The following is a 14,421-nucleotide window of genomic DNA, read 5'->3' on the forward strand; positions in this document are numbered from 1 at the left end:
TAAGTACCTTTTATTAGTGTCTTATTTATGTGAGCCGTCACCGCGTCGTCGCCGCGTCGTCGCCGCAACGCCACCACAAAACAACTAGTCGATACCAAAATAAATTATGAATATTGGTACTTTGTAAAAATCATAAAAAAATGGACACAAAAATTTTCCCCAATATTTAAATAGTTTACGTTCTACATTTAAAAATTAAATAATTATTTGAATTTAAAAGATGAAGAAGTGATCACCTATAGCATGGAAAATTCTTTAGTGACACTCCCATGCTCCGTGGATATGTAAAGGACGAATTATCAATATCACTGTCCGTCGACCTGTCGCAGGGGGTTGTTGCCGTTGCCTCCGAATTCGATTTACTATAACATCGATAAAATAATAGTACCGATAACATATCATAACATTCAAAATTATAATAAAAATATTTACATTCTTATCTACGATCTCAAAACAGTACAATCTAGAATGATCTCGAAAATGATGTTCGCCTTGCAAAAGTTGAACTCAGAACTATAAAATTAGGCGTAAGTCAAGTACACACCACTGACAGTTCTGTCAGTCGGACTAACGCTGCCTACGGACCATACGAGTGTCACTAACGAATTCGCCAAACTGTCGCAAACAGAACGCGGCAAAAAATAGTAAAATAATTAATTTTTGCATATTTTTATTGTATGGAACGAATTTGGTTGACATTCTTTTTTCGAATGTCCGTAAGTAGAAACTCCGAAAAAAACATTTTTACTTGGTGTGTATGATGATGGGGCCATACATCAATCGTTATTAATTTTATTTGAGTTTAAGTTTTTCAATTGACTATGCTCCCTATAGCACTGATTAAATATAGGTATCATTATGTTACAAGGCTCCTTGGAAACGCTGCTCTTGCTCTTGCTAGCGCAAAAAAAAAGACATTCGGCCATAGATATTTTCACATTTTGTTGATTTATCTAAAATTATATCATTATATTATCTTATTATAATTGTGCTCAGACCTGCCACAAAGCCTTTTTTTTCGAATAAGATTTCTTCTGCCTTAAAAAAAAACATTTTTACATTCTTTATTATTATTCATGTCAAAAAAATATCGTACTTGAATAAAAACTTTTTGTATGACCGCTTATAACTGGTTTGATTTAAATTATCTATGGTCATTGGTCAACTTAAAAACAAATTAATAAAATAGCCATAGCCATGTCATTTTAGTCTTTGTTATTTTTTTTGTGGGGATTGAAACCCAAATTGATAATTAGTTTAAATAATATATAAGTATTTGTAAAAACAGCAAAAATGTCGGCTTCACTCGATAACACTTTGGATCCTATGGAAGAAATCCGTTTCCGAAAAAAACATGGTGCCAACTGGCTAGAAATACAAAAAGATACTCACTTCAGCTTTAATGAACTAGAACGTAAGTACTATGTGAGTAATATTTTAAATATTTAACAAAGTCTTATAAGTTAGAAGTTCCTACTTATCGCTGGTGATTTTTTACTTTCAGATATCATGGTGATATTTTTCAAAATCCAAAAGCGAGACGAAAGATGCCCTGGTACAGATCTTATAACAAGGTGAAGTAAATATTGGTTCCTACTTCTTTACGATTTTCAAGTTTGACGTGGCTATAGTCAATGGTCTTAGGGGGAATTCATGTAAATTGTCTTTTCTGCATATTATATGCGATGTTGCGTGTGAAAAATCTTACGCGCGTAACTGAGTGCATGTTCGCTAGTTTTGGTACTATTCAGTTTTAAGTTCTTGTTTTGTAATGTGGTAGGTACTTTCACCCACCTAAATAAACATTCTTGCCATCAAACCATCCGTGGCCATCTTGATTTCGGCGCGTCGCGTTGCCGGGATGTTATATTTTGCTTCCTTGTAACATGTATGACGTGTAAATGTGTTATCTTTTCAACTAATTCGCAAAATAAATGTCATTTATTATTTTTCTTCCTACCATTATTTCAGTATCGTGATGGGGTTCGCTTTTCGCATCCTTTTCTTCCATTTTGCTCTTACCTAAACCAGACAGTTTTATTTTTTGTATTTGAGTACCTATTAGCAACGAATAGTCAGACTTGAGTCTCGTCTTAGCACAGTTACCCACAGTTACATGTAGTAGTGCAGCATTACAGTAATTGCGCGTGGACATGCAATGCATGTTTGATGTCAACGTTACAAATGTCAAGCTTGGCAGAGCACAGTGCTCTTGTCTAGAATTACCTGAAATTTCCTTCTAGTACTATGGAAGCCGCGTTGTTTGAGTTTTTATTAAACAAACCCGAATGCAGTAATTAGTGGTCGCGCGCAACTCCTGCAATTCACGTGTTCTTAAATAACGACTTAGATGTGTATATGTGTTCAATCCTTGAATAAACGACTGAACTATTTTGTGTAAATCTATTCATACAATGGCGTTGTACTTACGTAGACATCCCAAAACATTACATATATCTTCGTAATTTTATGTCTTAATTCGCTTTTCAATAAATTGCGGTAGACTAAAATGGGTTTTTTAATAGTTTATTAACGATTATGTTTTTTAAACTCTGGTAGAATACAAAAGGTGAGTTGAAGATTATGTAGATTTGCAATCATAATAGCAAGTCATAGTGGTGTTAGAGAAGTGACAGCATAGACAGACTTGGTGCTTTGTCAGGGTATTGAATAATGTAATGTATAACTACAGACTGAAATACCTACACATATATTCTCACACCTACTACATATGTTCAATTACCTGTTCTCGTATAGATGTCGGGGCTGTCTCTCACCCTTGCATCAGCTATGTTGCTGTTATGGCGTCTCTGAAAGCACTAGCTTTGTTAGGTATATAGAACACCCTTTTGCTCAGTACTTATCGTAGTACAGCCCTGCGTATAGCTAGAATGCGTCTACTATAGCTGGAAAGTCAAATTATATGTTATTTCAGTGACAGCGGTCTTTATAAAAAAAAAGTTTAATTCATTGTTTTTTGTTTAGCATGAATAGGTATATTGAACAGATTAAACAATAACAAAATCAATCTATTAGGAAATCCATTTTGTGTAATGTTCTCCACTTCAAAGGATTAAATATTACTTTAGTATCGGCTTATATCGGCCCCACTATTGGCCTAAGGGTTCTCTTCTTAATCCCTTACACTGGGTTATAAGAAATATTGTTATGAGTTGACTAAAATTGTTATTATGCCCACGGTTCATAATCATCTATCTGGCCTTTTCCCAACGATGTTAGAGTCCAGTGTACCAGTGTTTTACAAGAAGCTACTGCCTATCCTCCTTAAACCGGTTACCCAGGCACGGTAAGACTGGTTGTCAGACTTACTGGCTTCTAACTACCCGTACCGACTGCCAAAGATATTCAAATGCGTGTTATGTATTTTGATACTACCTCTAGATAAAATTAATTTATTTTCATAGACAATTATGGCAGTAAGTAGGTAACTTTTCATAACTGGGGTGCTGTGTGTAGCAAATGTTTATTAAAATCCTTTATTTTACTATTATTATGCTTATTTATGCTGAAGATATCGATATTAAATCAGACTGATCTTTAAACATACTATTAATTTTGATATTCATATTCTAAATATTTGTCTGCAAACAGATTTGAAGTCAGTCTAAAGTATTTTGCAATTCAATTGATATGACCGACCACACATTACAAGCGTCTAGGTTATCGAACCTTGTAGTATTGTTAAGAAATGGCGGGCAAATGACAACAATTTGTGAATATTTACGTTCTGACCAAATCTGCTGATTACACGAGAAAGGTCACGGAGTTATCACATTTCACAAAACAAACATTAAGACTATTAATAGCAGATTAATATTCACGCTTATAGTAAATACACATTGAGGTTATGAATTGATTTTGTAAGATTCCGAAGTTTCTAAACTTATCGTGTCTAAAAGATAGGTCACAATACATAGATAGGTACATATTCCTTTCTTTAGAAGCACTATTATTATACAGATATACGAAAATTTTCAAATATAATCATCTACACGTGATTGTAAGAAAAACATTCCAGTAAGATCCATTAGATGTTATGACATTTCTCTAGGTCACATGAACTGCATGAAACACTGAAGTGAACTGTGGTATGCCCTAGACAGAGACTGAACTAGTTTTTCACTGCGCATCCTCCATTGCCCCCAATAACAGCAACGTGGAAGCGGGAAGGTAGCATTTTAAAATATTATAAGTAGGAGCGGGACAGAAAAATGCATTGCTTCTTATATCTCTTAGATATTCATGCTCGCCTAGTACTTCAAATGCAATCGTTGCACAATTTATGTGACATTGTTGCATATCCTTGCGTTTCAGTTGATGTGCGGGAAGAAACTTTGGTATTTTGTGATTTCTGTTTATTTTAGTATAATGATATGTAACATAAAAAAAACATACATCATTGAGTACATAATATAAACTTTCAGTTTAAATAATAAGTGCTGATACTAGCACTTTTTTACAAGGTGGAAAAAATTAAAATTATTCAAATATTCATTTAAACTAGTTTCACCAGGAGCACATACAAACATTTGGTTTAGCAGAGTGAAGCAACCATTACTGCGGGTCACGTGCATTGTTCACAGACTTTGTAGTTCTACTTTCTGCTTGCTTGCATTTGCTGCAAATACTTTTACACCTAATACCTAACCGGCTTTCGCCAGCGGTTTCACTCGATCGCAATACAACTTTAAAATCTTATGCGTTGAGAATTCTGGTGAAAATTTCAAGTCGACTCTAGATCTATTTTGCCATGAGAATTTCTTCGTATTCGCATGTCAAATTTTCAGGTCAGTTGTTGTGATGCTTTTAATTTTACTCCAAAAGACGGATCTTGACGACCTAGGTTCAACTGTTCTTCACCTAGCGTTTTTAAGGCTGTAATAACACCGTCGTACAAAGTAGGTGTCAGTAGTAGATAAATGTAATACATTATCCATTTCAACCAATTTTGCACCGGCCGAGATTAACTCTGATTACATTGTCAAAATTGTTAAAATGCTAGAATAATGTCGCATCTGTGCTCAATTTTAAGTTGAGTAATTGTTTACGCAGTGCTTCGCTATTGTAGAATCTTTTGCAAAATTCAAAAACGCATCGCCTAAATACTCGACAGTTGTACTTTTTGCGAGCAAATTTTTCTTCAACCATTCTTCATCTGGGTTTGATGGCTGGACTTCGTCAATATCGCACATATACCTCTAGTTCTCCTGATTGTTTAGGAATATAAGTGATCTATTATGGAACTTCCACGTGCTGTAACGGTCGCCATTAAACTGCTGAATATTTCTTTTGTGACCATTATCCATCCATTTTTGGAATTAATATTTTCCACACTTTTCCTGAAAGTAATATTATTATGACTGCACCTTATTTAAACTGAATAATACCTTATAGTTACGTGTCCTGGGCCCATAACCCATTGGAATATGGGCAATCAGGAGAGAAAAAAAATACTTGTCTTCAGATCGACAGTTCGTTTTAATGTAAAAAAATCCGTGTCTGACATTTAGTACAAATGACAGTTAAAGAAAATATAAAAAGTATGAATCGAATTCGTCACATACTTATTAGTGTAGATTTTTTGTTACATTCCAACAAACAGTACTTTTCTAAGTTTTGGGCTTAGTCTCTTATGCGAGTACCTACTGAATATTTTAAATCCCTCACTGGAAAAATATATTAAATAGACTGGTAATAATTAACAGTTTGTCGAATAAGTTTTTTTTTACAGAAATCACTTCAGAGACGTGCTTCACAACGGCCTGGGGATGACAGACGCCTATATGATGGAGCGCGTGATGGTAGCTTTGGACCGAGGAACCTCGCCACATGTTACCATGGCAACCTTCGCTAAAGCAATGTCCCTTTACCTTCGAGGCGATCTAGAGGAGCGGATTGCTTATGCGTTCACTGTTAGTATTTTTAATCGATTTCCCAAAAAAGGAGGAGGTTCTCAATTCGGATGTTTGTATTTTTTATGTTATTTCGCACATATCTCTGTCGTTTGTCAACCTATTTTAACAATTATTTTTTGTTACAAAGGATATAAGTTTCCCAAATGGTCCCATAGTCATCAAAACCCTGAGAAATCGAAGACACCTCTCGAAAATTACAAGTAGGGTAAAATCTTTATACTAATTTGAACGTCTGATAACACTATGGAACTGTGAATTTATAGAGCTGACCTGATTAGGCAGACCAGAGAAAGTCGAGGGAACTCTTCAACGACATATATTTACTATCCCGTGCTTGGGCTTATATAATTCGTGTTGGCGGATAGCGACCAGTTGTCACTGGTTGCCACTGAAAAGCTAAAAATAATAACTTTTTCCACAAAAAAAAACTGACTTCAATAATGGTGCTGCATGTTGTATGTGGCTGTTGGGTTCATCCTTTAAGATGTGTCTATAGTTTTTGATTGCTATTTTGTGTTTAGCAGTAAATTCTATAAAACAATTATCTTGTCTTATCGTAAAAGTAATATTTAAAAAAAAAAATAAACAGGTGTTTGGCACGAGTTTAACAAAATGATTTTTTCCATTTTTTTTCCTTACACCCATTGGCAATCGTATTTTTTTTATAATAAACCGTGTTTGTTTCTAACTAATATTATATTTGTTTGAACTACCAAGAAAAAAGAGTAAATACTTGAAGTAAAACGTTCAAAAATCGTTGGTCGTCCTTTGAAAATGTGTTTTTGGTCTTAATTCTTTTAGATAGGTTTTAAGAACAGATTTGAAGCGATGTCTAGAAGTCGTTTTGCGTAAATTAGCTTTTCAACTTTGATCGTTTCATTTACCTCGGCAACATCTTCAAATTCATCAAAAATAAGTATCATCACATCACAGAATAATATTATCATATCACAGAATAAGTATCATCTTCGGTAAATATCGTCATCGACTTTTTAAAACCATTAAATGAAATATGCACGTCAACATCTTCCTCATTACACTCCGTAGTATTCTTTGGTGGCATCGCATATAACTGTTTACCAGGATGTCCTAGCTTGAACGATTTTCTTTCCTTCCTCGTATTACAGGACAATCTTAAAAATCATGAAGTTCTATCGTCGTAAAACTTTCATCGTTCTCGAACCAGTAAAAATTACTTGCACATGCGCATTTACAACTTGGCTTCTTCGAATAAGAGTCGACAATCCAATTCAACTAAACAAGTTGCGCAATCCCGAACGAGCCCCCATACAAGATGTGGGGTTACTGGTTGAAGAAAATGAATGCATTTCCGGAAAATCTTTAATAAAATGCTTCACAAATAATTTAAGTAATTCTGGCAACTTTCATGTGACATCATCTGCTTTTTCCTGTTCTAATACATAAATGTACCTTAGAAATTGATATTCTCCTCTCCTGGACGCAGACTAATTTTATAACTAAATAAAACAAATATATGTATGTCTACATAAAAAAAGAAACTTAAAACTAATAAAGGTCATCGAAAAATTGGTCCTTATCGCTATCACCCGGCAGTCCTTTCTGTTCGTCCTATCCTTGTACATAGGTCTTTTTTTCCGCCGAACACACAACGCTGTCGGTAATTAATTTGGCGATGGAGTAATTTAGCCTTTTTCTGTTTTCAATTTAGAGCATTAAATCGTGTTATATATTTCATAATGTCAATATGAAAAAGCGGCGGGCAGTCAGCGCGCTTGCCGCTACCACACAACTCGACTCGCAGCCCGCGTGCTGCAAGCGAGCGGACCTCATGCATACAGCGAGCGCGCCGACGGCATGCTCATTACGCGCCGACTCCGAGTCAGCAGCGAAACAACGTCATTGCGTTGTTCTTGTGTTGTGTTTTTCTTCGTGATATCTTTGCGAATAAACGATAGTAAGTATATAATAAAATAAATATTTGGGCATATGAAAATATATGTAGAATTTTTCATCATCGTCATTCAAATGTCTAATATTCTTCCAGTATTCACCTTCTGGTAGTCTTTCTTTTAACATATTATGCACCCAATATCTTCTTCTTTTATTTTCCTGTTCTTCGTCGAGAGCAATAGCGATTATTGCTAGTTCGCGCAATGTAAACCGAGACATTATGAAAACGTGCAAGTCCTAGGCGTGTTCAATCATAACTGTCTTAAAACGATATTGAGTTTGCGGTGACAGCAAGCTTACACCTCGCAGCCACCGCGCGGACTGTGAGCATACACGTAGCGGCCGGCGCGCGGACTGCGAGCTTACACCTTGCGGACAACGCGTAGTTAGCGCGCTGGCAGCTAGCCGTAGTCTAAATTCGAGGCGACGCCGTGCTGCAGCTGTGCAATGGCGGTGCCGGTGTAATGTGCCATGACCTTAAGTATTCAAAGAGGTAGGTCACTACCACATTGATATCAACAGAAATCGACATCATCGGTCTCTGAGTTGTCGTCTGAGATTCTCTACCTTTTACTTGTGCTGTTTATTATGTCATGATTTCTTTGTTGTTAATTTTTTTTTTTTTTGAAAGCGGCCTGGAACGGGCGCGCAGTTGGATTATTATTTGTCCTCTCATGTCCCATGTGCTCCCATATTGCCAGGAACAGTTTGAGACGATCTCAGCTAAATCTTTAAAGCAATTATTTTTATTTCTTTTCCAATTTGTTGTTTGTACCGATTGCGCTTTCGATGCAAACAACGATACCAAGGAATCCTGTTTTTCTTTGAGAAATTGATGATATTTGCAATTACTTAACCTATATAGGTATTAAAATTAAAAAGTTTTGTAAAAATTGCCTTCATGATCGCTTTCTTGTATTTGTATTGTACCATCAAACAAATCGTTGATAATTTTTATGAATAGAATAGTTATGTCTCTCTGGATCCTGAGGTTTTTGCAACACTTGTGCAACAGTTGATAGCCATTTTTAGGGTTCCGTAGCCAAAATGGCAAAAACGGAACCCTTATAGTTTCGTCATGTCCGTCTGTCCGTCTGTCCGTCTGTCCGTCTGTCACAGCCGATTTACTCGGAAACTATAAGTACTACAGTGATGAAATTTGATGGGAATATGTGTTGTATGAACCGCTACAAAAATATGACACTAAATAGTAAAAAAAAGAATTGGGGGTGGGGCCCCCCATACATGTAACTGAGGGATGAAATTTTTTTTTTCGATGTACATACCCGTGTGGGGTATCAATGCAAAGGTCTTTTAAAATGATATAAAGTTTTCTAAAAAACATTTTTCTTAAAGTGAACGGTTTTTGAGATATCAGCTCTCAAAGTCGTAAAAAGTATGTCCCCCCCCCTCTATTTTTATAACTACGGGGTATAAAATTCTAAAAAAAATAGAGGTGATGCATGCTAATTAACTCTTTCAACGATTTTTGGTTTGATCAAAGTATCTCTTATAGTTTTTGAGATAGGTTGATTTAACTGTAATTTACGGAACCCTTCGTGCACGAGTCCGACTCGCACTTGGCCGGTTTTTCTTTAGTTTTTTCGCTTTGAAAGTATATGCCTGTCTAACCTGTCTTTTAATTTCTTTCCCAAAATGCCTCTCTTTGATTCTGAGGCTTTCGCAACACTTGTGTTAAAAAGTTGACTAGCCGATTTTACTTTCGTTATTTTTCTATGAAAGTAGATGTTAATTTGCCTATCTGTTAATTTGTTATATGTAATTTCTAAAAAAAATCCATGTTCCGGAAAGCACACGACACCACCGAAGACAAAACATGGCCTGCGTGGAATACTAGTACCTTTGTAGTGTATCCACCCGGCTCCGAGCGCATTCGACCGGTTGCAAGCGAGTCCGATCGGCTCCGAGCGCATCCGAGCGGCTCCGAGCGGCTCCGAGTGTATCCGCTTCCAGCCGGTCTATGTGAAAAAGTTGGCGGCTCCGCTCCGACTATATACGATCCGGTCTGTCTGAAAAGAAAAATGCGCGCCGATGCTCACCGAGCCGGTTTGTCTGAACGGACCCTTAGTCCAACATCTCATCTTCTACAGATTGGTTGGTTAGCCATATATATTTTAATTATTTATGTACTTATGTAAAGATTTTTAGCCATGTATCAAATACCAGTACCTGTATTAGTTAAATGCAATTTAGGTAGCCCTCCTAAACGCAATTTCCTTAAACCTTTTTTTGTTTCGTAGAAATCATTCAAAATGTGTGGAACATTTTTTAGAATATTTTGTTGGTTTATTAATAATGTGCATCCATGCAATGTCTCTTAAACCAGTTGGACTCAGGTGGACTGTATATTGTGTTAATGTGTTGCGGTATCAACACCGAGAAGGAGCGAAAAACTGGGCCTTAAATGAAACGATTTGTTAAAGAAAACATGAAAAAACGAGAGGGCGGCTCTCAGCGAGACGGCGCGATGACAATTACGAAAACAAAAGCTGAACTAAAAAGTAAAGTACTGCAAAGAGTTCGATAAGCGCTCGAACCTCGACCTCGTTGGCATTTTATTCGTTTAATAACATTAAAATAATACATCAAAAATCATAGGTACCATAAAATAGAAAGGAAAACAACAATAACTAATTACATCGTTAACACCAGTGTTAACAGGAAACCTAAAAATAAATTTATTTTTATTCATAGATTAATAATTTTAATGCAAGTTGGTCACTCTGGTCTGTTTAATACATTTTTATTTCAAATATTATGTCGACTATTTACCTGATAGATGGTGAAATTGTAACATTTTAAAATACGCCATATATTATGGTTGGTTATTCATTTATTAAACAGCTTGTAGCATTCAAGCATCCAAGGTTTTCCCAACATCCATTGAAATCCTGTTGTTGACTTGCAGACAATAAGTTACAATCTGGAATGTAAAAGATTCCCGAGAATTGACAGCTTGAAATTTCATTTGTCAGTTTCTCCACATCGCGGGTCACTTTTTTATGTTTAGTCTTCGCATCACCTGCAACTTTAGTTCTTTTCACAAAAAAATCGTTTGCGATGAATCCATTTTTCTCACAATAATCTGATCACGCAGTTCGTCGATCTATTGTTCGTCATATTTCGATGATTCTGAGAAAAAAATACTCGATCGTTAACTGCCGAAGCCCTACGTTTCTAAACTTTCATTGCATTTCCATAAAAAAAAAATGATGGGACTGGACTCACAACCTAATAAAAGGCGTTTGGCGGCGACTTATTTTCATTTATTTTACTATTTCTTTTTTGGAACTGTCAGTGCGCTACTGTCACATATTAAACCTGTTATATTTATATGCAACCTACTTATTTTAATATTTATTTATTAACTAGCTTCCGCCCGCGGCTTCACCAGCCTCATGTTTAGTTATATCGCGTTTTTTGAAACTATCCTATGTTCTTTCTCAAGGTCAGCTCTATCTCTGTACCAAATTTTATTAAAATTAGTTCAGTGGTTTAGGCGTGAAAGCGTAACAGACAGACAGACATAGTTACTTTCGCATTTATAGTAGGGATTGGATTGCCATCAGAAGCTGCACAGTGGACTGACTCGACGCTCCAATCCAATGTGTGATTAAAAACAATTGATTTATCTACGTCAAAAAGTATATCTGTGTCAAATATCATACAAATCCTTTTAGCCATCGTGCGTGATTGAGTTTTGTTACATCAAAAACAAGGCAATTCATTGTACCTAGTAGGTAATAATAAATCTATTTTGTTACACAAACCAACTTTTCGGGGACCGAATCAGGGTCCTTTTCAACTTTATGAACGTTCATACATCCATCCTTATATCAGTGTAATGTAGGCTGGTTTAGTAGGAGCCCTCATTTTTACGACTAGCAAACGTTCATCTAACCTCATATATTAGATGTAAACAGGCGTTTTCGTGTTTACTTGTATGCACTATAATATGTCTTAATATTTTATGTAAAAGAATTCTCTAGAAAAAGAGCATAAGCATGTTTTTAAAATCCTAAAACGCACTGTCACATACAAAAAGCAGCAAACCTGACAGAATTTTTGCGGCAGCCTACCACCTACCGTTACTTAGATAGAGTCCCAATAAATCAATATCTACAGGAAATCAAAGGCAACGAAAAGCCGTAGTGAATACCTGTGTTCAAATACTTTACTCAAACAATGCGAGCAGCCAAAATCCTGGAAATCTATTTCTGTGACATTCATTCACTTCTGTTTTTGGTTTCATGCAATCAATAGAGGAATAATTGAGCCGCACAGCAAACAAAAGAATAGTTTTAGTTTTTAAACAAAAGACAGGTTCTATTGAGGATTTGAGAATGTAGAATATTTCCATTGATGTGAGGATTTATTTGGATGAAAGTGCCTGACATTATTTTTGCCATCAAAAATTAGAAACCGCGTGAAATGAGAGCCATCAGTTTCTAGAATATTTTTTTGATTTTTTAATCTTAATCAACAGTAACAATGGAAATGTATAGTGTGCCATAATTGTTTGCCGATATACTGAGGATCTTGTTCCTCACAAATATTTTATTGCAGTGCTACGATTTGCTGGGTGAAGGGCAGCTGAGGCGAGAGACTATGTACCAACTGATGAAGAAGAGTATCGCCAAGGCTTCTAGAGACGACGATGTAGAAGAAGCAGTTAAGGTATTATCCTTAATATTGATCATGGTCATGAGTCATTTCTATTTTTCCTTGGCAGTATTTTGACATTTTTTTTTTTTTGGGTGGGTGGGTAATCATCAAATAACCTCTTGAAATGCTTTTACTGTCTTTGAAGTACATATGCATATAACCTTTTTACAGGCCTATTCTATTAGGGTCGTGATATCTCTTTCGAACATGAGCAGGAACTTGAAAATAGTAGGTAATTGGGCACCAAAATTAAGATTTCTTATAAAATTATTTCCTTTCATTGTGGTATACAGCTAGTCGCAGTATTGATGTAAAAGTGTTCTGGAATTGTTTTGGCGAGATTAGAAATCAGGATTTTGAAAATATTTCGTCATGTCATGTTCTCGGTCTAAATGATAAGTTATGGTATCGAGCGATGTTTTGTTTTTTTTACGATTCGGGTGTCATACGTAATTTATTTTATATTTCTGTTTATTTATTTTGTTTTGTACAAAAGTTTTTTTCTCTTTTGAGTGGTGTAAATGTAATCATATAAATCTTGATCCGAAATATCTATCAAAACAAAAAAAAAAACTAATTACAGATTATTATTATTTATGTATCATTGGAGCGAAAGCTGAAGAGGACTTTTTAAAAACAACTTACTTATACGTACGGCCTTCGTCTATCAATAAAAGGTGAAGTTATAGATGGTCGATAAGTTCGAAGGATATCAGTCGTATTTTTGGTGTATGCTTTGCTAGTTGTCCTTAAAAAAGAAATACAATGGTTTCAGTACGGTTAAATATACATATTATCCTAACAGTTTTTTACATGTAAACTTAACTAAACTTGGGTTGCTTGTTTATTTTGTTATTAAGATTGTATGCTATATTCTGGTCATAATGTTTTGTATACGCTTTAATTCAGTTATGGTTTTTTCTTCAGCTCGTTATTATTATTATTTTCTTGAGTATATTTTAAGCTCCATCGCTAAAGGAGTGCAATTATATGTTTGATCGCTTTTGTTGTCTGTCTGTGGCACGGTAGCTCATATTGTACAGATAGCATCTTACTTGGTACTTGCATTGCAAATTAATTAAGAGAGATACCCAAATTCAAAAGAATTGAAGTGACGTTAAAGACCTAGTTTGCCGTAAATAAGCCGTATTTCGGAAGGTTTCAAGAGTCCAAGTTTCATATCTCCCAGCATTGGTCAAATTGGTAAAAATACTGTTAAAATGTTTGATTATAGAAATAATAATTTGAAGCTTGGTTCTAGCGCCTGTAGCTACAATAGCGCTACTTCAGACTTATCTGATTGATCTTGCAGAAAACCTTAACTGATTAGTCAAGGCCTAGCTTGAATTTGTTGTTCTTTCTAAGACTTGGGGCTTCAATTGCAACTGTAAGTTATGATGATTGTTTGATACAATAAAATAAAAGTTAAGAATGCCTGCCTGTGCCTACATAAAAAAACGTCCTCTATGCAAACGTAAAGAAATCATTTTCAACGGCTTCCTTTTTAGCTTCGCAGAGTAACAGCGCGCCAAGTGGAGAACTTTGGAATCTACATGTAAACTGAAAAGCAATAACCTGCTGAATTTACTCTCGATTACGGTAGAGGGCACTACGGGACATACTAAGAAATGTGAAAAGATAATAAACCTATGTTCCTCTGGTGCTTTCGATATAAATGTTACTGGCAAGGAGGCAATTTATTGAATTGCATCATACCCAATCCGAGTACCAATAGTACAAAATCATCATTTTTTTTTATTTCAGTAATCCGTGATTTTACAAACTATTAATGTTATTATTGTTTTAATGAACTGATTGAAAATCAAAGTTATAATTTTCAAGCCTTTACTTAGCTCAAAAAATGATA

The 14,421-nt window shown here is 35.4% G+C and overlaps 1 protein-coding gene across 1 annotated transcript in view; it reads left to right on the forward strand.

The window, feature by feature from the left end:
* The first annotated feature begins 1,293 nt into the window (after positions 1-1,293).
* LOC124644765 (EF-hand calcium-binding domain-containing protein 1-like) overlaps positions 1,294-14,421 on the forward strand; it is a 38,042-nt gene continuing 24,914 nt past the window's right edge. The window contains exons 1-4 of the mRNA XM_047184296.1: positions 1,294-1,414; positions 1,505-1,574; positions 5,753-5,933; positions 12,456-12,566. Coding sequence (XP_047040252.1) covers positions 1,294-1,414; positions 1,505-1,574; positions 5,753-5,933; positions 12,456-12,566 — 483 coding nt within the window. The remainder of the gene's footprint in view (positions 1,415-1,504; positions 1,575-5,752; positions 5,934-12,455; positions 12,567-14,421) is intronic.

Source organism: Helicoverpa zea, chromosome 31, assembly GCF_022581195.2.
Source record: "Helicoverpa zea isolate HzStark_Cry1AcR chromosome 31, ilHelZeax1.1, whole genome shotgun sequence".
Classification (NCBI taxonomy): domain Eukaryota; kingdom Metazoa; phylum Arthropoda; class Insecta; order Lepidoptera; family Noctuidae; genus Helicoverpa; species Helicoverpa zea.